This window comes from Scyliorhinus torazame, chromosome 16 (assembly GCF_047496885.1).
Source record: "Scyliorhinus torazame isolate Kashiwa2021f chromosome 16, sScyTor2.1, whole genome shotgun sequence".
NCBI classification, from domain to species: domain Eukaryota; kingdom Metazoa; phylum Chordata; class Chondrichthyes; order Carcharhiniformes; family Scyliorhinidae; genus Scyliorhinus; species Scyliorhinus torazame.
The window spans coordinates 38,625,411-38,650,759 of NC_092722.1; the positions used below are offsets into that span (position 1 = coordinate 38,625,411).

The following is a 25,349-nucleotide window of genomic DNA, read 5'->3' on the forward strand; positions in this document are numbered from 1 at the left end:
CTGTAGTGACTCTCGATTGATTCTGTTTGTGCCTCAGGCGCGAGTAACCGCTTGCAGAAGGATATGCAAGTCGAGCGGAGCAATGCAGAGCGAGACAAGGAGCTGCTCATGCAGAAACTTTCCCAAACTGAACGTGAAGCACACGTCTCTCTGAAAAACGAGCAGACGGCCCATGAGGAGGACGTGGATCGACTGCAGCGAGAGAAGGTAACAGGGAGGTCAGCGGTTGGGAGTGTGGTGAGACCTCCTGAGATTGGGAGGGTTGTAGATAGCCGCTGCCTGGTCCTGTGGCGGACCTGCCCAGCGTCTTCCCCCACTCTCTCCAGGCAGAAACTAGAAAATGCTCAGACAAAGACCAGGGCAACCTGTGGTTCCATCTGTTGTCTAATTCTGAGCTAGGCAGAGGTTAGCTGAGGCATTGTAATTAGCTGTGACCCATGGGCTTGTGGAGGAAGATCATCCAGGGCTCCCCCTACTGATCAGCGGCTGCTGCTTGTACGAAGTGCATGTGGGGGAACTGCAGATGAGGACAGGATTGTGCTTTGCTATGCTGCCTTCCACAGTCAAATAGCCTTCTGGCACCTCCAGCCCAGGCTCACACATGAGGAATGACTGCTTAGGTGAAGCACCAGAGGTCAACCAATGCCATGGAAGGTCACACACTGTGCCGATGTAAGGGGGCCCTGACCTGAGAGGCTGTGTCTGTCTCACTGTTGCAGGAAACCTTGCGTTTGGGGCTGGAAGAGGAGCGTGAGGAGCTCATCCATCAGCTGAAGCAGGAGCGCGAGGAACTCAGCGCCCGGTTTGAAGCTGAGAGGGAAGAATTAAGTGAAGAGATCACGGCTCTGCAGCAGGAGCGAGATGAGACTCTGTTGCTGGCTGAGAACGAGAGGCAGCAGGTATGGAAAAGAAGGCCCCATGCCTCAATCAATCTATCCGCTCACACTCAAACCCACCCTCACCTAATTGGTTCTTTTCAATGTAAAGGGTTTGGGGTGGTCAGCGGCAGTGACCGGTTGGGAATCTCTCTGTCAGGGTGTAATGGCCAGCGATTCCATTGCTGTTGGATCTACTCAACCCGGCCCTGGCTTTTTCTCTATGTTTATTATTTTTATCATCTTCCCACTGGAGCCAGCCACTAACAACACAGGCCATTGATGTCCCGGGAACTGGGGGGAATTGGCTGTGGTTTCTCAGCGATTTCGATTTGAACTCAAAATCAACGGCAGTACAGGTTCCACCTGTCTGAAGCCTCACGTCATGGATACGTGTTAAATATATTTTTTTATTCTTTCATGGGATGTGGCCGTTGCTGGCTAGGACAGCGTTTATTGCCCACCCCTATTTGCCCTTTAACTGGGTTGGTTGCTGGATCATTTCAGCAGGCAGTTAAGAGTCACCCGCATTGCTTTGTGGATTCTGGAGTCACATGAAGGCCAGACCGGATAAGGATGGCAGATTTCCTTCCCTTCAGGGCATGACTGAACCAGATGGGTTTGAAGGACGATCAACGATAATTTCGTGGTCACTATCAATTACTTTCTAGCTTTCAATTCCAGATTTATTAATTAAATTCCACTCGCTGCTTAGGTGGGATTTGAACCCGTGTCCCCAGAGCATTCGCCTGGATCCCTGGGTTACCCGGCCAGTGACATTACCACTAGGTGCCCAGGTGGGGTGCCCAGATTGGCTCACAGTGACTCCAAGTGGGGTCTAACCAGGGTTTTGTAAAGCTGCAGCATACTTTCTGCGTCCTTGTACTCCAGTCCTCTAAATATAAAGGCCATTAAGCATTGGCCTCCCAAATATGAAAGTCATGTGTTTAACCCATTGTGTCACTAATCCTTGGCCTCGGGCTGATTTAATTGAGAGGCACAGACTGAGTGGTGGCTGCTCCAGATTCATTCATGCCACATAGTCCTAACCATTCAGTCCCTCTTGCAGATCTTGTCATTGAAGGAGTCGGAGAAGGCAATTCTCTCCGAGAAGCTGACCAACACTCAGAGGGAACTTGGCATTGTGTCAATGGATATGGAGCAGCTGAGACGGGACACTGGCAGCCGCCATGAGCAGGACCGAGTGCGTATTGTCTTCTCCATCTGCTTGGCTGCTGAAAACATAAACTTAATGCAGAAATGGAGCCTTTTAAGGACAGCAAAGATAGTGATTTCATGCAGTGTTGAACTTAACTCAGAACCAGGCTCGGGATATCCGAGCTGAGATTAGTTGAGGGACTGAGGAGTGAATGTTACGAGTACAACAGAAAATCACCATCTGTGGAAAGAGGACATTTTCACACATCTGCGCACACACATACACACACAGATATACACACACAGATATACACACATAGATATACACACACAGATATACACACACAGATATACACACACAGATATACACACACAGATATACACACATAGATATACACACACAGATATACACACACAGATATACACACATAGATATACACACACAGATATACACACACAGATATACACACATAGATATACACACACAGATATACACACATAGATATACACACACAGATATACACACACAGATATACACACACAGATACATACACACAGAGACACACAGATACATACATACATAGACTCACAGATAGCGACACACACACACAGGTACACACAGATCGATAAAATACACAAACACATAGATAGAGACATACACACAGATAGAGACACACACATAGATAGATAGAGATACACACACACACATATAGATAGACATGCACACAGACAGAGACACACACACAATTAGAGACACATGCAGATGCATACACACACACAGAGACACACAGATACACACACACAGACAGAGACAAACACATGCGCACACATACACAAGTTCAGACATGCCCACACACACACACAGGTACACACACGCCCACACACACAGATCATGATGCACATATATTTTTACTCACACGGGCAGCACGGTGGCACAGTGGTTAGCATTGCTGCCTCACAGCGCCGAGGTCCCAGGTTTCGCCTCACAACCCAAAGATGTGCAGGGTAGGTGGATTGGCCACGCTAAATTGTCCCTTAATTGGAAAAAATGAATTGGATAGGATACTCTAAATTTAATTTTTTAAAAATATTAATCGCACACACATACGTACACACACAAATGGGCATGAACACTTAAACAGACACACACAGGAACAAGCAGACAGATATGGACACCCACTCACAAACAAACATAAGATACGAGCAAGGAGCAGGAGTCGGCCATTCAGCCCCTCAAACCCGCTCCGTCATTTAATAAGATCATGGCTGATCTGATGGTAACCTCAAATATGTATCCGCCCACACCCGATAACTTTTCACCCCCATGCTGTCCAAGAATGTATCCACAGCTGCCTTAAAAATATTCAAACATATAGAAAGGGACTTGCAGAATTTCTGTCAATGTATGAGGCAAAGCTACGCTGTTGAATATTGCGAGTGAGGAGGTGCAGGTGGTGTGTGGGTTAGTCTATTTTCAGCTCAGGAAGTGTATGGCAGTGCTAGAGTTTACTCATGCTTCACGTATGCTGGAGGAGTGGGATGTTCAATGTGTTTTCAATTTATCATTCTGTGTCTCTGGGAAGGCCACGTGTGGAATTCCTCATCTTTATCCTGTGCTTCATCCTTTGCACTCAACCTGTGACCCATTCTGTCTTTCGCTTCCTGCAGATCCAAATTAATAATTTGACATCAGAGTTGAAGAATTTCCATGCCCGGTTTGAAGACGCTGTCGCTGCTCATGAGCAAGAGGTGAAGACCCAGAGCGAGCAGGCCAAGGAGCTGTTGAAACAGCGCGAGGCTGCACTCCGAGAGGTTGGTATAATCAACCAGGGAAGGTGGTGGCACAGTGGTATTGTAGCTGGACTGGTAATCCAGAGACCCGGGGATCTGGGTTCGAATCCCACTGCGGCAGATAGTTGAATTTGAAATAGATGAAAATGTGGACTTAGAAGTCTAAAGATGACCATGAAACCACGGTTGCATTAACCCATCTGGTAGACTGGTGCCCTGTCGTCCCTACCTGGTGTGGCCGACATGTGATTCCAGATCCACAGCAATGTGGTTGACTCTTAAATGTCTCTGAAATGGTCCAACAAACCACTCAGTTGTATCCAACTGCTACAAAGACCAAAAAGGAATGAAACTGGATGGACCACCCGGCATCGACTCAAGCATTGGAAAATACAACGGCAAACCCAGCCCTCTTGACCCTGTAAAGTCCTCTGGGGGCGTATGCCAAAATTAGGAGACTAGTTAAGCAACAGCCTGACATAGTCATACTCCCCGAATCATACCTTACAGCTAATGTCCCAGCAGAGGTAGTGACACAGTGACATCCAGCTTTATAAATACTGTGGCTACAAGAGCAGGTTAGGGGCTAGGAATCCTGCTCACCTTCTGACTCCCCAAAGCCTGTCCTTCTACCTTCTACAAGCCAGGAGTGTGACGGAATACTCTCCACTCACCTGGATGAGTGCACCGCCAACAACATTCAAGAAGCTCGACACCATCCAGGACAAAGCTGCCCCGCTTGACTGGTAGCCTTTCACTCCCTCCGCCACCGACGAACAGTGGCAAGTGTGTTCATTCACTGTCACTGGGTCAAAGTTCCTGGAACACCCTCCCTAACAGCACAGTGGGTGTACCTACACCACAGGGACAGCAGTGGTCACCACCACCTTCTCAAGGGCAATAGATGCCGGCCTAGCCAGTGATGCCCACATCCCATAAGTTAATTTTTTTAAATCAGAAGAAAGGGGCATGAAAAGCAGGTGAGGCTCTCTAGCGTCTCCTCATTGTGTCTTCACCACATAGAATGGCAGAATTTTACAACACAAGATGGACCAATTGGCATATTGTGTTTGTCTGGCTCTGTGAAAGAGCGTATTATTATTCCTTTGCTCGCCCCCATGTCCTTTAATGAAGAAAGCCTATATATTTATCCACTTTTCAATACTTTAATAGATTCTGAATCCAGCTCTGTTAATGATGGGATGTCTGCATTCCATCAACATTCTGCCTAAAAAATATTCTCCCTTCGCTTTCTTAAAAATTAATTTATGGCCTCTAATTACTTATTCGTTCACCAGTGGAAATAATTTTTCTAAATTTCCCCAATTCGAATCCTTTTAATTTTGAACAACTGCAGACAAATTTTCTTTAGATCTCGCCTGACATCTGTGATTTGATTCTCCATTATTGTTGTCAATCAGCCCTTTCTTTTAAAACTATCTTCTTCCCTCCTCTCCTCAAGGCTCTGACTCTTACAATGGGAGCAGTGGCGGTCCCGTTATCTTGACTCTAACCTCACCGCCTAGCAGCCATCCTGTTTTTTTGAGCTAAAGCAGGAGATATTTTTTTCTTAAATATACTTTATTCATAAAATATCTGAAAGAGATAAAAATAATAGGGTACTCTAATTTTTTTTTAAATTTAGAGTACCCAATTCATTTTTTTTTCCAATTAAGGGGCAATTTAGCGTGGCCAATCCACCTACTCTGCACACCTTTGGGTTGTGGGGGTGAAACCCACGTAAACACGTGGGAATGTGCAAACTCCACACAAAGAGTGGCCCAGGGCTGGGTATCTCCCAGATCTATGACTTACTCTTGATCAAACCTGGGACCTCGGCGCCATGAGGCAGCAGTGCTAACTATTGCGCCATCATGCCGTCCCTCTAGATTTTTTTAAAAGATGGAAGGATCTGAGAGGGAGTGCCATTCTCACCCCAGCCAAGCTCGGTCTTGGTGCTTCTTTGAAGGTTCTGGTGATGAGGCATTCTGCCGAATAACTTTGAGAGTCTGCTCAGGGGACCATCCGACATGATCCATAGAATCCCTACAGTGCAGAAGGAGGCAGTTGGCCTGTCAAGCCTGCACTGGCTCTCTGAAAGAGCACGCTACCTCGGCCTACTCCCCCGCCTTATCCTCATAACCCCGCGCATTGATCATGGCCAATCCACCTAACCTGCACATCTTTGGACAGGGGGGGGGAAACTGGAGCACCCGGAGGAAACCCACGCATACGTGGGGATAAAGTACAAACTCCACACAGTCACCCAAGGCAGGAATCAAACCTGGGTCCCTGGCTCTGTATTGCAGTAGTGCTACCCACTCTGCCGCTACTTCCTTTTCTCTCAGGGATTTGAGGACCAGTTCTTGCAGACCAGTGTTCTTCAAACTTCTTTTCCGGTAACCCAATTTTACCAACCGGCCAACCTTCGGGACCCAACCCTGCCGACCTTCGCGACCCACGCCCGCCGACCTGCGTGACCCACCATTTTCTCTTACCTTGTTTGTTGCCGACAAAAATGGAGGAAATGGTTTTGGGTCCCTTTGGCCTTCGTACACGCTCCTCCAATGGAACCTGTTGGATGAAGGTGAAGCCTTCCGTTGTCAGAAAGTATGGAGTCTCCAACTTTCCACAGTTCTGCATTTTTTTCCTGTAAAAGTTTATCAAATAAAACCCCCCCGAACTTGTAAAAAAAACAAAAATAAAATGAATAAAATAAATGAAAAAATAAAAATTAAATGAATAAAATAAATGAATAAAATTAATAAAACCTCTCCGAACTTGTAAAACAAAAAGCTGTGACTGTTTAAAAACAAAAAGTGGCCACATTGCACATGCCTGCCCGATCACCGGCGAGCATGCACATAGTTTTGCGCATGCACGTCGATGATCTGGCACGCATGCGCAGTGCGGCCGCATTTTTTTTTTTACATGTTCACGGCCATTTTGAAGGCCGCTTGCAGCCGGCGTTCTCAGCAGCCGGCTGTTGCGCGCAGATTTGCGCGATCGGGAGAGCCGTGACGGACGGCTCCGTGACCCAACACCTGCCCGTGACCCGCCTTTTCGGGTCGCGCCCCCGAGTTTGACAATGCCTGGTGTAGACCACTGTTTGATGGACTTGTGGTCGGCTGATAACTGCTCAGTGAATTAGGCAGGAATCAGAATTAAAGCCAACCCTGACCTTGCCCAATAGCTAAACCTCTCCACTTCACAGCTGCTGGATCATGATGAAGAGTGAGAACTCTGGCTGATTGTTTTCCACTTTCACGCCCAAGGGCACTGAGGCTAATTTGGGTCCTTACTCCGATTGGTTCATTCAGTAGAAGCTAGAGATGGCGCACATGACCCGCCTGGCAGCATCTCTTGGCTCCACACCACACCATACGTTGCAATTGGCCATGAGACGCTGCTGCGCCCAATCAGCTAGTCCTGAATGTTCTTGGTTGTTGCAAACATGGGACAGCAGGGGTAAGGGGGACAGTGCAGTTGAGGCACACCTCCTTTTCCCTCAGGTTTATAGCCTAACGGGCCCGTTGTAGCTGCGCACTGGAGTAAATGCCAACTTGCTTTTGCAGGTGGAGGAGCTAAAGATGCAGCTTCGAGTGGCTGAAGATGCCCGCGATGGCATCCGGCGCGACCTAATCGAAGCTCACCGTAAGATCCGAGAGCAGCAGGAGACCCAGGAGGCGCAGCGCAAAGAGATTGTGGACCTGAAGCGTTCGCTCACTGACGAAGAGAAGGAGAAGGAGGCAGTTCAACAATCCAACCAGGAGCTGCGAGCCAACATCAAGAAAACGGAGAGCGAAAGGATCAGGTGCGGGGAGGACGGGACCAAATGATCCTGCCAGCGATTGAATAAAAAGTGCAAATATATTTCCCTCCAACTCCAGTTATCCCCTTACTCTCCTGAAGCTGTTGGCTCGTGCCTGGGATAGGGGTGGCCCATGGATGCCATTGACTTCTGATACCTCGCCCAAGGTGACAGAGGGCTTTTAGTGTCACTGGAGCTTTGTCCCAACAAGAGACAGCACCTTCAGGGGAGGGCGCAAACAATAATGGCACTTCGGCTGCTGGAGCTGTTAATGAGGACCTATTCCCACCGACTTCTTATAATCTCTTGTGCTTTCAGTTTGAAACGAGCTAATGAGGAGAAAGAACAGAGGTTGTCCGTGCTGGAGGAGGCGAAGGTGAACGGTGAGAAGGAGTCAGCCGATCTTCGAGCGAGTCTCCGAGAGGTCGAGAAGTCCCGTCTGGAAGCGCGACGCGAGCTTCAGGACTTGCGTCGACAGGTAGCAATTGTCAAGGGAGGTTCAACAAGGCGAATTTAGGAACTTTAGGGAATTTCTATGTGGAGACATTTAATGGAGTTTTCAGGGGTCCTGCAAATCTCAGTATGAGAGAGCATTTAAAATGAGAAGAGTATGGGCAACACGGTGGCGCAGTGGTTAGCCCTGTGGCCTCACAGCGCCACGGTCCCAGGTTCGATCCCGGCTCTGGGTCACTGCCAGTGTGGAATTTGCACATTCTCCCCGTGTTTGCGTGGGTTTCGCTCCCACAACCCAAAAGATATGCAGGCTAGGTGGATTGGCCACGCTAAATTGCCCCTTGGAAAAAATGAATTGGGTACTCTAAATTTATTTTTAAAAATTTAAAATTAAAAATGTGAAGCGTATGCATTGTTCCAGCTAGCCAGCCACCTTCTCTGAGCTTCATGGGCTGAGAGTGGTACCCACTTTGGTTTTCCTGAAGTTTCAGGATTGCGGAAGGAGTTGATGAAATTGACTAAGACAAATAGCTCAAAGATGGGGAAAAGTTTCAAACACCACATGACAAAAGTAAAGGCAAACGAGGACGTTCCGATTAAGAATATTGATGGAAACTTACACCCGAAGCGTAACCGGGTGGTGGAATAATTAACCAGGGAAGAATGTTGAAGCCAGCAGTATAAATAGATTCAAGACACATCCTGAGAGAGAGAAGGGATTAAGGATATGATGTAATGTGGATTGGTGTTGCTGATCTGTGGAACAGAGGCAACCTTGTTGGGTTTCAATGACTTTTTACTTTTCTTCTACCATAGCCCACTGCCCACAGTCCAGCCTGTGGCACAAGTGTTTCCACACCCTCTGAGTCTCAGGCTACTTGTAATGTGGTCCTTCGCCGGTGGGTTCTCTGCTTGTTCAGGTTGAATTGTACACCACGCCATGTTAACCATTGCTTTGGTTGAATGCCAACTCGATGAACTGTTTACCTCAGCTAAGATTAAGTGCCATCATAATGCCCCATTGAGTCTCGCTTGGAATGGGCGACAGATCAGTGCCCCGTTCAATCCCGCCTCGATTGAAGGCCAACTTGATGCCCTGTTAAACTGGGCCTCGTTGTTCCTCCTGCAGTTTATCTTAACGTTTTGTCTGTCCTCGGGCAGAGATACACCTGAGCCAGAGACCACTAAATTAACCTAGTTGACTGGCAGCTGATATTTTTTAGTACTGATAAATTCAGATGAAGGGGCCTACAGTGGAGGACACCCGCATGTTTGCAAAGAGTAGACAAGAAGATAAGACAAATGGTTTATCGTGTTGAAAACTGACCAACGGAAGAAAGGCATGCATTTCTCTCACACCATTCAGGACTTCCTGAAGCACGTTACAACCACTGAAGTCCCTTTGCTTTAGTGCGGTGTGGATCCTGCGCTCCATAACGACAGTGCTTTATCCCTTTACTGCAGTAAGAGCTTGTTGTCCATTCCTGAGGGTTGTTGCATTCCATCACAGTCCTTTCACCCCAGCACTCGGATATGGTGAGGTAGCGTGTGTTTTATTTCTATCCCTTTAACCAGTCTCACTTTGATTCTGCAGGTGAAGCTGTTGGATAGTGAAAACACAAAGAGGAATAAAGAGGTTCTGGAGCTCCAGGCTCGTGTCACGCTGGACGAGCAGCGAGAGGAGGAGTGCCGGCGCGAGTCATTTGAACTAAAACAGAAAATAGTGCAAATTGAATCCAGCCGCGAATCCGCTCGGAAAGAGGTGAAGAAATTATCTTATTCTTCAGCATTTACTGGGCTGTGACCCAAGTACAAAGGAGGGTGCAGCGTCCCCCAATCACTTGTGCGTCCAGGGGTTGCTCTGTGTTGTACTGAGCCGACTGGTTTGACAAGATCTTGTGCCTGTGTGGATGGCTGTGGTTCCTGTGGGGCAGTCGCCGTGATTGGAGCAGAGGTGGGAAATTGGGAAAAGGTTGCAAAACCAGTTACACTTTCCCTCTTTTCTATCACTTTTCTTGCCATTTCTCCCGAAGGCACTTGCCTCCCTCGGGGACCAGGTCCTGTATCTACTGAAAGTGGCCAAATCGCAGCCAAACCCAACTTATCTTCACCTGACATCCCAATTTGCATTTTCTAGCGGGGGGGGGGGGGGGGTTCGGGGTCGGAACCTGGAGTAACTTTAGCCCCCAAAGCTCAGGGTCGCCAAAGCCAATGAACTCATCAAGACTCCTTAGGCATCACCTTCCAAACCCAGTATCGGAACTATCTAGAAGGACAAGAGCAGCAGATACCTGGGAACAACACCGCCAGGAAGTTCCCTTCCCAGTCACTCACCATTCTGACTTGGAAATATATCGCCGTTCCTTCACTATCGCTGGGTTAAATTCCTGGAACTCCCTCCCTAACAGCACTGTGGATGTACCTACACCACATGGACTGCAGCGGTTCAAGAAGGCATCTCACCGCCATCTTCTAAAGAGCAATTAAGGGAGGGCAATAAATGCTGGGTCTAATCAGCGACGCCCACATCCTGCAAAAGAAATGGATTTTAAAACATAAACCTACTGAACCAGGTTGAAATTATAAAGAATAGAAAGAGGCCTTTTGGCCCATTGAGACTGTGTCAGCTCTTTGATGGAGGTGCCCAGTTAGTCGCTGTCCCCTCCTGTAAACCCTTTAATCCTCTTAATCCAATTTCCTTTTCAAAGTCTGTATTGGATCTGCTTCCAACACTGCGCCAGGCAGTGCGTTCTAGATCAAACAACTCGCTGCAAGAAATAACTTCTCTTCATCTCCTCTTTGGTGCTTTGTTTAATTACCTTTAATTGGTGTCCTCACGTTACGGACCCACGTGACGGTAGAAACAGTTGTTCCCTATTTACACTGTCCAAACCACTCACTTGAGTTCATCCAGGGAATAATGGGAATGGGAACAAGGATTTTCCTGAAATGTGCGGTTCTGTCACTCACTAGATAAGTGAACTTATTCATCGGAGGAAGCCTCCAAACATGTTTGCTTGCTTACTGTTGATGCTATTTGGTTTATCAACTGGATTGCAACCAGAAACAAAATGACTGTTGTTGAGGTGTTGTGAATGGGCTTGGGGAGAATCGAGCTGGGTTTAGAAGCCTCGGAGGGTTTTCCTGTTCACGCCAGCACTGGGATTTCCAGCAGGTGTCCTGTCGTTGCAGGTGACCAACCTTCAGCGCAAGATGGCGGAGGTCGAGCAGGAGTTCCGCATCCGGGAGAAAGAGCTGATGGGCAGCCTGGAGGAGGCCCAGGGAAACGGGAAGAAGCTTCTGGACAACGCGCGCAACCTGGAGCTGAAGCTGGAGAAAGCTCACTGCGAGATCCACGAGCTCTGCCTGAAGCTGAGCGCCGCTGAGGGCCGAGTGACCGGACTGGAGGCTGAGTTAGCGCGGGTGGAGGGGATGAAACGGGACATGGAGTTCAAGCTGGGGAGTCTGCATTCTGCCCTCCGCCGCACTCTGGGAATCAGCCGGACTGGACGCACACAGAGCCCCGCCATCCGTGGACGCAGCGTCTCACCCCACAGACCACAGTCTCCAACAAAAGGTAGGCAGATATTTCAGAAAGGATTTCTGATACAGCTCCTGGGGTTTCAATACAATTGAACTATAAGTGTAGACATTTTGTAAAACAACATATTCCCCTACAGAAACCTAATTGAATGAATTCATGCGTCGTTTCACTCACTCACTCACACATACATGGCAGATTGATTGGCATTTAAAGCGGGTGGGCCCACCTAAAAAGAGGTAACGTGGGTCTCTCGCCGGCAGCTGAGACCCCCAAATACTGCTCAATGTTTGACTCTGTGTATGTTTCAATTTCTGCCTGATTCCCAATTTTCTAGTCTTGCTTTCCGTGTCCATGCACCTTCAATGTCTGGCTCTCTTTTTCTCTTCCCGTGCACAGTAGCACAGTGGTTAGCTCTGTTGCTTCACAACGCCAGGGTCCCAGGGTTCAATTCCCGGCTTGGGTCACTGTCTGTGCGGAGTCTGCACATTCTCCCCATGGCTGCGTGGGTTTCCTCCGGGCGCTCCGGTTTCCACCCACAAGTCCCCGAAAGACGCGCTGTTAGGTAATTTGGACATTCTGAATTCTCCCTCCGTGTACCCGAACAGGCGCCGGAATGTGGCGACTAGGGGTTTTCACAGTAACTTCATTGTAGTGTTAATGTAAGCCATACTTATGACACTAAAGATCATTATTATTATTATTTCTGTCTTTCTCAAAATTAAACATTCTCCACCCTTCTATCTTGTTCCCTCTTTCCTGAAATGTCCTTTCCTTGATTCTCTCTCCCCTCCTCCCAGTCCTCCCACGTCTTGTGCTATTTCTGCGTCTCTCTTTCCCTACCTTTATTTCAGGGTGTCTCCCATTTTCATTGTCCTCCATGTACCAGAGGGTAGTTCAGGGGAGTGTGCAGGCAACATGGAACTGACTGATTTGTACAGCTTGATACAATCCGCCCTAATGCCAAGTGTGCTATTAAAGGGAGGCGCTTTGAAATCCTACAAACCTACACAGTTATGACAATCATGTTGTTCCTCAGAATACCTGGCATTAGAAACAAAACTCTTAATTCCCTGGTTCTGCTACTCAACCTGAAAATCGGAAGCAGGATTTGGGGAGCGAGCAATAAAACAGTGAGGGGGGTGGGCGGGGGGGGGCCCACACTGAGCAGCATGGTTCCAATTTTAATGTTGAGTTAGTGAAGTGATGGCTTTGCGGTCAGCCTCTGTGCTCCTGGGTTAGGGGAGGGAAATCATTTGCCCAGATTACTACTCTTGATCACTTTCCAGAAATAAGACCACAAGACATAGGAGCAGAAGTTGGCCATTCGGCCCATCGAATCTGCCCCGCCAGTCAATGAGATCGTGTCTGATCTGATTTGATGATGCTCAACTCAAAGTAATCCCTTTTGGAGAAGGTGTGTGTGCGCAGGGTCTTTAAGCAAGGTCAGGATCAGCCTTGGTATGATGTTTCCCCGTGGATGAACAGCTAGCTGCCTTTCATTGTCCAGGCTCATCCATAAAGGGAGGGGGGCCATTTGGATAAGGAAGTGGCTGGTGCTCAGTGCCCATGACTCACACTCCATCTTGATGTAGTGCTTCGGGATAGGCCGGAAGAAAGAGAACTATCTGTTAAAAAATCCTGTTGGGTTTAGAGAAGGAAAAAGCCCAGGATGACCTAAACAGCTTCACTGTACTTTGCAAGTTGTAATGTAGGTCATGTGGCAGCCAATGTGCACACAGCAAGCTCCCCCACGAAGAGCAATGTTATAATGAGGAGTTAATCTGTATTTTGTGATGTTGGTTGAGGAATATATATGCTGCGGCAAACTGGCCTGCTCTTTTTCAAGCTCTTTTACAGCCACCTGAGAGGGCAGCCCTCAGTTTAACACCTCAGCCAAAAGATGGCACCTGCAACAGTGCAGCACTCCCTTAACCCTAGACTGGAGTGCCAGCTTGAGTAAGGTACTCAAACCTCTGGACTGGGAATCAAACCCACAACCTTCTGACTCAGAGGCAAGCGAACTACCCAGTGAACCATGACTGATGCCTGTTCTATATTGTGTGAACTTTAGGTTTTGGCAACACCTTCACTACCGCAGTGGACGGGGGCCATGGCAGCCCCATTCCTCAGACCGGGACCCCTGAACGTAGCATCACATCCCGCTCTGCGTCTCCTGAACGCTCTTTCTCCCCGACTCGCAACGAGCAACGTGTGGCCGACATTGACCCGGAAGTGGTTCGAGCAGCGCTGCGGGATTTCCTTCAGGAGCTGAGAGACGCACAGAGGGACCGGGTAAGGATGGAAGTTGGATCACCTTCGCTGGTACTGAGCGAGACCAAGGAGCAATAGAGGGGCCATGGATGGGGAGGTGGGATCTGTAAAATGGGGAGTGAGTGAGTGAGTTTTGTTAAGGATGGAATGGAACCAGTGTTTGATTAGAGGCACGAGAGAAGGTTAAATAAAGGTGGTCAAGGATGATACCAGAATAGATAGATTATAGCTATCAAGAAAGACTGAAAAAAAACTCAGGGCTCTATACTGTAGAAAAGAGAAGGTTGAGCCAATAGAAGGTTTTTAAATTATGAAGAGGTTTGATAGGGTAGATACAGAGATGTTTCCACTAGTAGGGAGGTCAAAAACTAGAGGACGCAATATAAGTTAATCACTAATAAATCCAATAAGAACAAGTGACAAGTGCATACCTCATTACAGTGCATACCTCTACCACGCTGTGTTGACTCAACATTATTACAATTATGCAGCTCTTCCTTGAGGCTTTCCTCTGCCTGATTGATGATTTGCCACTGTAATGCCGCAAAAATAAATATTTTTACGATCTTCCATCTCACCGAGGAGGCATCAGGCCAATCCGCCTCCAGCAACCTGCTCCGAAAACTCTGCTCACATTTTCACTGCTGTGACAAATTGTACCACTGCAGCTGAGACTATCCACAGCATTCTAAAATAATTAAAAACATTCTAAATAAAATAACCAACAACATTCTTAACTTTAAAAAAAGTCAATTCACCCTAACTCCCAAGGTTAACAGATCCTTTAATAAATAAATTCCAGGATCCGGATCCAGATCCGCATCTTCACTCAAGGGTGACTTATCGGCACAGTGGTTAGCACTGCTGCCGCACAGCGCCGGGGACCCAGGCTCGATTCTGACCATGGGTGACTGTCTGTGTGGACTTTGCACTTTCTTCACCATGTCTGCCTGGGTTTCCTCCGGGAGCTCCGGTTTCCTCCCACAGTCCAAAGATGTGGGGCGAAATTCTCCCGAAACGGCGCGATGTCCGCCGACTGGCGCCCAAAACGGCGCCAATCAGACGGGCATCGTGCCGCCCCAAAGGTGCGGAATGCTCCGCATCTTTGGGGGCCGAGCCCCAACATTGATGGGCTAGGCCGACGCCGGAGGAATTTCCGCCCCGCCAGCTGGCAGAAACGGCCTTTGTTGCCCCGCCAGCTGGCGTGGAAATGACATGTCGGGGCGGCGCATGCGCGGGAGTGTCAACGGCCGCTGACAGTTTCCTGCGCAGTGGAGGGAGTCTCTTCCGCCTCCGCCATGGTGGAGACCGTGGCGGAGGCGGAAGGGAAAGAGTGCCCCCACGGCACAGGCCCGCCCGCGGATCGGTGGGCCCCGATCGCGGGCCAGGCCACCCCCGGGGTCAGATCACCCCGCGCCCCCCCAGGACCCCGGAGCCCGCCCACGCTGCCTTGTCCTGCCGTTCAAAAGGTGGTTTAATCCACGCCGGCGGGACAGGCAATTTATCGGCGGGACTTCGGCCCATCCGGGCCGGAGAATCCAGCGGGTGGGCCCGCCAACCGGCGCGGCCCGGTTCCCGCCCCCGGGGGGGCCCGCCAACCGGCGCGGCCCGATTCCCGCCCCCACCAAATATCCGGTACCGGAGACTTCGGCAACCGGCGGGGGCGGGATTCACGGCAGCCCCCGGCGATTCTCCAACCCGGCGGGGGGTCGGAGAATGACGCCCGTGGGGCGGAATGCTCCCCCCCCCCCCCCCCACGTCGGGTGGGAGAATCACCGGGGCGCCGCGCGAGTCCCGCCACGCCGCCCCGACACCCGCACGCGATACTCCCACCAACCCCAAACCAGCGCTGCGAGAATCACGCCCGGCCGCTCGGAGAATCGCCGCTCACCGTTTGCAAAAGGCGAGCGGCGATTCTCCGGCCCGGATGGGCCGAGCCGCCGCCCCAACACAACAGGTTCCCGCCGGCGCTGTCCACACCTGGTCACTGCCGGCGGGAACTGCACGGGAATGCTGGGGGGGGCGGCCTGTGGGGGGGGGGGGGGGTCCCTGCACCGGGGGGGCCTCCGATGGGGTATGGCCCGTGATCGGTGCCCACCGATCGGCGGGCCGGCCTCTCTAAAGGAGGACCTCCTTTCCTCTGCCGCCCCGCAAGATCAATCCGCCATCTTTTTGCGGGGCGGCATCGGGGAGGACGGCAACCGCGCATGCGCGGGTGACGTCATTTATGCGACGCCGGCCACGTCATTGACACGGCGCCGCTTTTTACGAGGCGCCAAGGCCCAGCACGCGTAAAATACTCGATGCCGCTCCTAGCCCCCCCGGGGGCGGGAGAATAGGGGTCTGGGAGCGGGCTCCGACGCCGGAGTGAAACACATCCGGTTTTCACTCGGGCGTCGGGATTTTGTCTCCATTTTGGAGAATCGCGCCCATGCAGTTTAGAGTTTCGGTGGATTGGTTATGATAAATTGCCCCTTAGAGCCCAAAAGGTTGGGTGGGGTTACAGGGATGGGATGATGGATTGGTCCTGGGTAAGGTGCTCTTTTAAAGGGTTGGTGCAGACTCGATGGGCCAAATGACCTCCTTCTGCACTGTGGGGATGTAATGTCAATCTCAATGTAATGGGGAAACCATTTTTGTTTATATTCGGAGTCAGGGGTCAGCTAGAGAAGACCATAGCAGAGTGACAGAGGATTTAAGAATGCTGATTTTGCAAGGGCCACGAAGAATCCAGCACGAGTTTTAAGGATACAAAGTAATAACATTTATTTACTATAACATATATACATAACAGTAGCAGTAACTTCCCTTGCTACATACTCCTTCCTGCTGGTTCCTGAACAGCTTATTTATACTAGGAGTTTACTAGTGGTTTCTCCGCCCCCCCTCATTGGGGAAGCTCATACTCCCACAGGATTGTGGGATAGTCATTAGTCCCCAGCCAATGGTAAGTAGGCAGGTTATAACAGCTGACAAGGGCACGGTTAAAGAATATTACAGATGCTCAGTATCTATATAGTTAGCTGTGTGTGGGCTGGGCTCTGTAAAGCAGGAAACCAGAATCTAAGCTGAGTTGCTCAGACATCTCCAGAGAAACAGTACAAACTAAATTAAAGGGGCTTGAGGTGGACAAGTACAGCATTGTCTCATATTGTCCAAGGCACTGAAATAAATGGTTGTTGGAAGTAAATAATTTTAGTAATAAATATTTTAAATATTTTGCAGAGTACCACAGTAGAGCTGGATAATTAAAGAGAAGTACATTTTTAAAAGGACTTAAAACAGGATCATTCAGCTCCTGACCTCATTACAGCCTTGGTTCAAACATGGACCAGCGGTGAGGTGGGAGTGGCTGCCCTTGACATCACGGCAGCATTTGGTCGAGTGTGACATCCCAAAACTGGATTCAATGGGAATCGGGGGGGAAAACACTCCACTGGTTGGAGTCATATCTGGCACAAAGAAAGATGGTTATGGTTGTTGGGGTCAGTCATCTCATTCCAGGACATCGCTGCAAGAGTTCCTCAGGACAGTGTCCTAGGCCTAACCATCTTCAACTGCTTCATCAATGATCTTCTTTCCAACATAAGGTCAGAGGTGGCGGATTTTAGCTGATGATTGCACAATGATCAGCATCATTCACGACTCCTCAGATACTGAAGCAATCCACATGCAAATGCAGCAAGACCTGGACAATATCCAATCTTGGGCTGACAAGTGGCAAGTAACGTTCAGGCCACACAAGTGTCAGGCAATGATCACCTATGACCATCTCCAATGAGAGAGAGTCAAACCATTGCCCCTTGACACACAATGGCATCACCATCACTGAATCTCCCAATATCAACATCCTGGGGGTTACCATTGACCAGAAACTGAACTGGACCAGCCATATAAATACTGTGGCTACCAGGTCAGGTCAGAGGCTAGGAATCATGCGGCAAGTAACTCCCTCCTTACTCCCCAAAGCCTGTCCACCATCTACAAGGTACAAGTCAGGAGTGTGATGGAATACTCTCCACTATCCAGGACAAAGCAGCCCGCTTGATTGGCACCCCTTCCACAAACATTCATCCCCTCTACCACCAACGAACAGTAGCAGCCGTGTGCACCACCTACAAGATGAACTGCAATATCCTGCCAAGGTTCCTTAGACAGCGGCTTCCAAACCCACAACCGCTACCATCTAGAAGGACAAGCTCAGCAGAAGCATGGGAACATCACCACTTGGAAGTTCCCCTCCAAGTCACTCACCATCCTGACTTGGAGCTGTATCACCATTTCTTCACTGTTGCTGGGTCAAAATCCTGGAACTCCCTCCCCAACAGCACTGTGGGTGTACCTGCACCACAGTCTGCAGCGGTTCATGAAGGCAGCTCACCACCACCTTCTCAGGGACAATTGGGGATACGCAACAAAAATTCTGGCCTAGACAGTGAAGCCCACATCCCGGAAAGATTAATTTAAAAAAAGATTCTGCCATTTTATAGAGCTTTAACATCTGTAGTGGAAAAACTGGGGCAAAACCTCATGAGGGGGTTATTAATGATAGCTAGAATTCTGGCTTGACAGGGATTGGATTTGTTTATTGTCACATGTACCGAGGTACAGTGAAACATATGGTTCTGTGTACAGTTCAGACAGATCATTCCGTACATGAAAAGAAAATACATGGGGAAAACATGAATTACACAATGTAAATACACAGACACAGGCCTCGAGTGAAGCATACAGGACTGTAGCACTACTCAGTAGAGAAGATGTGTGAAGAGATCAGATCAGTTCATGAGGATCGTTTAGGAGTCTGGTAACAGTGGGGAAGAAGCTGTTTTTGAGTCTGTTAGTGCGTCTTCTCAGACTTTTGTATCTCCTGCCCGATGGAAGACGTTGGAGTGAGTAAGCCGGGTGGGAGGGGTCTTTGATTATGCTGCCCACTTTCACTCGGCAGAGGGAGGTGTAGACAGAGTCAATGGATGGGAGGCGGGTTCATGAGATGGACTGGGCAGTGTTCACGACTCTGAACTTTCTTGCGGTCGTGGGCCGGGAAGTTGCTGTACCCGCTGTGATGCAGCCAGATAGGATGCTTTCTATGGTGCATCTGTAATAGTTGGTAAGAGTCAATGTGGACATACGTGGTGCAGCTTCAGTGGTCAGTGGTCAGGTGTGACAATCTGATCCAGTTATTTGACATTACTAAACTGGTAGATTGGGCAATTCAATAGCTGACATTGACTTGATTTCCAAAACACTTTCAATATAATGCCACAAGGCACTTTTAAGCACATTTAATATGCTTAAATTAAATCCCATGATGTCAAGGGTCATGTTGACCTTCATAGGGATTTGAGTGTAGGAATAGGGATGTTGTACGGCAATTGTATAGGGCATTGGTGAGGCCACATCTGGAGTATTGTGTTCAGTTTTGGTGTCCTTATCTGAGGGAGGATGTTCTTGCTATGGAGGGAGTACAGGAAAGGTTTACCAGGCTGATTCCTGGATGGCGGGACTGTCATATGAGGAGAGACTAAGTCGGTTAGGATTATATTTATTGGAGTTTAGAAGAGTGAGAGGGGATCTCCTAGAAATTTATAAAATTCTAACAGGATTCGACCGGGTAGATTCAGAAAGAATGTTCCCGAAGGTGTAGGAGTCCAGAACTAGTGGTCATAATTTGACGATAAGGGTAAGCCTTTTAGGACTGAGGTGAGGAGAAATGTCTTCACCCAGAGAGTGGTGAATCTGTGCAATTCACTAATCAGAATGTGGCGACAAGGAGTTTTTCACAGTAACTCCATACTTGTGACAATAAAAGGTTATTACTATTATTACAAAAAGGACCATATGGGAAGATTGATTTCAAATGAGGCTTCATCCCAATGACCAGTGATGATGGCTGAGAGGAGATATTTCATCATTTACCCTTTGGTTACTTTGCCTGCTAAGCCAATGTGTTACATTGCAACGGGTTCAATCATCTGGTGCAATTCCTCTCTGTTCAGATTATGAGGGAATTAGAGAGTCAGTCACAATCCGCTCAGGGAGGCAGCTTCTGGGAGGTGGCGTTGACCCGCCTAACAGCAGTGGGTAGCCGCAGGTACCCACTTCAGCCACTGAAGGTGCCAATTGAGGGCACTCAAAAGGCCGTCAGGATTTTTGGGATGGTGGACAGGCCCCTGACCCGGTGTGAGCTGGAAGGAAGGCCACCTCCCTTCTGTATGGGCAGGACAGGGTAGATGCTGAGAGGGTGTTTCCCCTCCTGGGGAAATTTAGAACTGGGTGCACAGTTTAAAAATAAAAGGTCTTTATTAGAGATGAGGAGGAACTTCTTCTCTCAGAGGGTTGCTTGTGTTTGGAAGTCTTTTCCCAGAGAATAGTGGAAGCTGAGTCATTAAATATATTCAAGGCTGAGATAGATTTTTGATCTAAAAGGGAATTAAGGATTCGGGTGGAAGGAGGGGTGGGCAGGCAGGAAAATTGAGTTCAGGCCACAATCTAATCAGCCATGATCTTACTGAATGGCGCAGCAAGCTCAAGGGGCTGAATGGCCTTTTTCTGCACATGTTCTTATGAAGAGCAATACCAACACAGACCTGGGAGCTGACCACTAACTTGCTCTCTGCCAGTGAGTGCTGACTGGGGGGAATTGCCGCCTCCACTCATTCCCAAGTACAAATAAAACCTGGACAATTAGACTTTAATAATCACCAGAACCAGAAAGCTGCTTGTGCATCTCTGAATGTGGCTCACCCTATGCACTTTGCGTTTGTCTAAATACAGCAATGCCAAACCAGTTATCCTCTGTCCCATTGTTAATTATCGAAGGTCTCGGCGGACATCCCCAAAACTACACGATCCAGTTGAAACCCAGAGATCCAGTCGCCCTTAGGGGCAAAATCAGGGGGATAAATGGAATTGTGTGGAAATCATTCTGACATGAGCACAACAGCGCCTATACTTCCTCAGGAAATTCAGCATGACCACATTGACTCTGACCAATTTTTACAAATGCACCATAGAAAGCATCCTATCTGGCTGCATCACAGCCTGGTATGGCAACTGCTCGGCCCAAGACCTAAGACCCAGTCCATCATGCGGACCCGCCTCCCATCCATTAACTCTGTCTTCATCTCCCGCATCCTCGGGAAAGCGGGCAGCTTAATCAAAGACCCCTCTCACCCGGGTTATTCTCTCTTCCATCGGGCATAAGATACAAAAGTCTGCGAACACGCACTAACAGATTCAAAAACAGCTGTTACCAGACTCCTGAATGACCCTCTTATGGTCTGAACTGATCTCTCCACACATCCTCTCTGCTGAATAGTACTACACCCCATTTGCTTCACCCGATGTCTGTGTATTCATATTGTGTATTTATCGTATGTCCTATGTTTTTTGTGTAGAAAACAATCTGCCTGGACTGTACGCAGAACAATACCTTTCACTGTACCTCGGTACGCGTGACAAATCTAAACCTAAAATTATTGCATTATAAGTTATAAGGAAGATACTAGCAATGCAGTACATACAGGATCTCCACAAAGAAGCGAGTCAAGCCTGTAGCCCATGAGGCCTGGTGGGTGACCAATTGTAATGACAGCACTTCACTTAATGTTGGAAATTTAGAAAGAAACCACTCGAGGATAAATGTTGTGAGACTGCACGCCCAGGCCAGATCCTCACGGAATGGCAGGTGCAGGCGGAGAATCCGACACTGAGGACAGAGGTTACTCATGAAGGTCCCGCCTTCCCAACCTTGCCCCTCGCCGGAGGTGTGGTGATCCTCGGGTGAAATCATCACCAGTCAGCTCTCCCCCTCAAAGGGGGAAGTTGCCTATGGTCATCTGGGACTATGGCGACTTTACCTTTACCTGCAACCCTCCCAGTGTGCCAGGTGGAGCCCTGAAAATCCTCCCCTGACAAAACGCACAATAACTTCTTCAATATGTGAAAGGGAAAGATGAGGTAACACTCGTCATCAGTATGTCTCCGCATCAGAGCAGCCATGACAACCTACAGCTGAATTATTCACCCTTCTTTCAGAAGCTGATCAAGCCGCTGTGCATTTCCTGTTATTGTACTGATCAGAATATTCAACCGCAATCATCATTTGTCTATTCTTTGCTCCCACTTTCTCAAGGGGCTGCCCTCAGCACGCGGCCTCTCAAGGTAATTATGCCATCTTTCCCCCACCCCCACAGGATGAAGCGCGCATTCAGGTTTCAAACCTGAGCAGACAGCTGAGAGAGATGGACGCTGATCGGGACAGTGTCAACAGTCGCTTACAGCAGCTACAGAAATCACTGTCTGAGTGTGAGGAAGGTCGGTCCTTAGTTAATCTCACCTATTGTGTTGTTTTTCTGGGGGTTGGGAGGGAGATTAACTCCAATTCATGTTGCCTGCACCTTTGATGTGGGATTTGGAGTTTGTGATAGGCTGGACAGATTCTGACCAGGAGTTTATCCTGGTGAGGGCTGGCAGCAGTGGGCAATGTAACTTTTACCCACTTCAGATACCCAGTGGCAGCAGCAAGTACTCCAAGGCTCAATGTGCAGTCCAGGAGGTAACACACCCACCACACTGCTCCCAAACGCAGAGTAAAGCTGTCTACACTGGCCTTCTAAGAATATCCCCACCCTGCACCAGTGTAAAACTTCCCAATTCCTGCAGCCACCATCCTTTGGCTTCTCTGAATCTGACAATTGAGAGACAATTAGGAGGCAGTTCTGTGCTGTGTTCCCTTTCACTATTGGGAGCTCGGTTGAGACTGCCCCATCCTCATTGCTTCTGGGAATCACAGGCAGCTAGAGAGAGGAGAGTCAACTTGGACTGGATTTGAACCCAGAGCTGAAATCCCAGTGTATTGGCGGTTGTCCAGATCAAGAGATTGGTTGCCAAATTGAAAGAGTTTAGTTGCTTGAGAATAATGTGCACCTACGATTATGGGGTTTCCTGAAGGTTCCTACTTGGTTTTGACTTTCTAATTATTATTAATATAATTATTATTGTTAATTTGGATTGCTTCAGGCTTGAGATTGTATGAAATGCTCATCCCTTCGAAGTGTCGCAGCCTGATTCACCCCAGTGTAAACTTAAGCCTGGGCTATTACAAGGAGCGTTAACTGATGACTTATTCCCCACTGCACTGTGGACAGCCATTCTCCAATCAGACTTCCCGAACGCATTTCTAGACACCAGCGTTAATGAAAATCGCCAAAATGCTGTATAAAAATTTGAAATGAAATTAATAGGTTTAATAGATAGGGTTCCAAAGTGTCATCCTGGACTCAAAATGTTATCTCTTCTTCTCCAATGATGCAGCACCTTTTGTTTTTATAACAAATAGATTTTTGTTAGGAAAGCATTTTCGGAGTTTACTTAACCCGAACCCGTGAGCAAATGGAGTTAAGGTACAGACCAACCATGATCTGTATGAATGGCAGAACAGACTTGCTGAAGAGCTGAATGGCCTTCTCCCGTTCCTCTGTTCCAGCCTGAAAGGCTGGACAAGGAGCAGATGACCAAGATAATAGTTCACTGCCCCGTGTTTCTGCTTCACTGAGCCAAGTTATCAATAGGAATGAAAGAATTGAGAGGTCACGGATAACGCCCTGTGTTTCTAGGGAAGCGAGGCATTGATGGGCGACTGGCCAGCACTCAAACCGCACTTACGCTGCAGGAGGAGGCAATCCGCCGCAATGAGCGAGAACGCAAGGCGCTGCTTGATAAGATTGCAACACTGGAGAGAGCCATCCAGTCAGGTGACGGTGACAAGCGAACTATGCAGGTAAGGCTTACCATGAACGATTACGTTTACCAATGCCTGTTGCCCACAGGTTACCACATTTGTTTCCGATTCCAGCTCTTTCTTCACTCCTCTCCTGAAGGCTAATAGCTGGGATACGGACTCCTCTGAGGGAAGAAGGACTTGCGTTTATGTAGGGCTTTTCACAACCTCAGGACAACTCCAAACTCTTTACAGCCAATTATGTACTTTTTGAAGTGTAGTCACCACTGAAATATCAGAAATACGGCAGTCAGGTTACATACAGCAAGCTCCCACAATCAACAATGCGATAAAGAATAGATGATCTATTTTAATGCTGTTGCTTGAGAGATTAATATTGACCAGATACACCATGGAGATTGTCCAGTTGTGACAGCAGCTGGTACACTATAGAGATTGTCCAGCTGTGACAGCAGCTGGTACACCAGGGAGATTGTCCAACTGTGACAGCAGCTGATACACCATGGAGACTGTCCAGCTGTGACAGCAGCTGGTACACCATGGAGATTGTCCAGCTGTGGCAGCAGCTGATACACCATGGAGACTGTCCAGCTGTGACAGCAGCTGGTACACCAGGGAGATTGTCCAACTGTGACAGCAGCTGATACACCATGGAGACTGTCCAGCTGTGACAGCAGCTGGTACACCATGGAGATTGTCCAGCTGTGACAGCAGCTGGTACACCATGGAGATTGTCCAGCTGTGACAGCAGCTGGTACACCATGGAGATTGTCCAGCTGTGACAGCAGCTGGTACACCATGGAGATTGTCCAGCTGTGACAGCAGCTGATACACCATGGAGATTGTCCAGCTGTGACAGCAGCTGGTACACCATGGAGATTGTCCAGCTGTGACAGCAGCTGGTACACCATGGAGATTGTCCAGCTGTGACAGCAGCTGGTACACCATGGAGATTGCAGTTGGGCCTTGGTTTAATGTCTCATCCAAAAAATGGCACCTCCGACAGCGCAATGCTCAAGTCTCAGGAGTAGGGCTGTAACCCATAACCTCTGAGTCAAGCAAGAGTAGTACCGCCAACAACAGCTAGCACAATGGCCAGTCTTCGTATGTGAGTCTGGACAGTGTAGGGCGGCTGTTGGACTCTGGAGGGAATCACAGCTGAGTCCGACCTCATCCTTACTTTTTCCCAACTTTTTCAGCATGCATCACTTGAGTTGAGTTTTGATTGATTGCCCCACACCCCAACCCCTTCCCCCTCAACACCTCCTCCCCAGATCCTAGTTCTGAGACTAATTGTAACATTCCTACTGTTGCCCAAGCTGGGATCAGACCAGGAACCTGACCTGGCTGGCTCTCAGTGCTACACTGGGAAATGCACTGACCTTCAGAGCCACAGTGGAGTTCAACCCGGAAGGAGATCACAGAGACCACAAGGGCCACTAGAATCCTCTTACCCCACACTGCACTGGGAAGCATCAAACCCTGAACTCGTTAACTAGGATTTTATAAAAGCCAGTGAAAACAACAGTTTTTCATTGATTAGCAAGTGTCTTGAACCAGCCAGATCGGAACACATACCCTTTTTGCCTTAAACTAGCTCTCACGGTGCTAGGATCCAGACTGCTTTACTTTGTCTGGTTTCTGTTCCATTTAACATGGTGAGTTGCGAGATGGAGTGTTTGTCAGACTGGTAGAGCATGT

At 48.7% G+C, this 25,349-nt stretch overlaps 1 protein-coding gene across 5 annotated transcripts in view; it reads left to right on the forward strand.

Moving 5' to 3' along the window:
* LOC140392749 (uncharacterized) overlaps positions 1–25,349 on the forward strand; it is a 156,459-nt gene that overhangs the window by 90,635 nt on the left and 40,475 nt on the right. For all 5 annotated transcript variants that reach the window (XM_072478330.1, XM_072478325.1, XM_072478331.1 and 2 more), the window contains 11 exons: positions 38–207; positions 720–899; positions 1,945–2,079; positions 3,702–3,845; positions 7,400–7,638; positions 7,954–8,113; positions 9,683–9,850; positions 11,281–11,665; positions 13,704–13,924; positions 22,102–22,222; positions 23,524–23,687. In XM_072478330.1, coding sequence (XP_072334431.1) covers positions 38–207; positions 720–899; positions 1,945–2,079; positions 3,702–3,845; positions 7,400–7,638; positions 7,954–8,113; positions 9,683–9,850; positions 11,281–11,665; positions 13,704–13,924; positions 22,102–22,222; positions 23,524–23,687 — 2,087 coding nt within the window. The remainder of the gene's footprint in view (positions 1–37; positions 208–719; positions 900–1,944; positions 2,080–3,701; positions 3,846–7,399; positions 7,639–7,953; positions 8,114–9,682; positions 9,851–11,280; positions 11,666–13,703; positions 13,925–22,101; positions 22,223–23,523; positions 23,688–25,349) is intronic.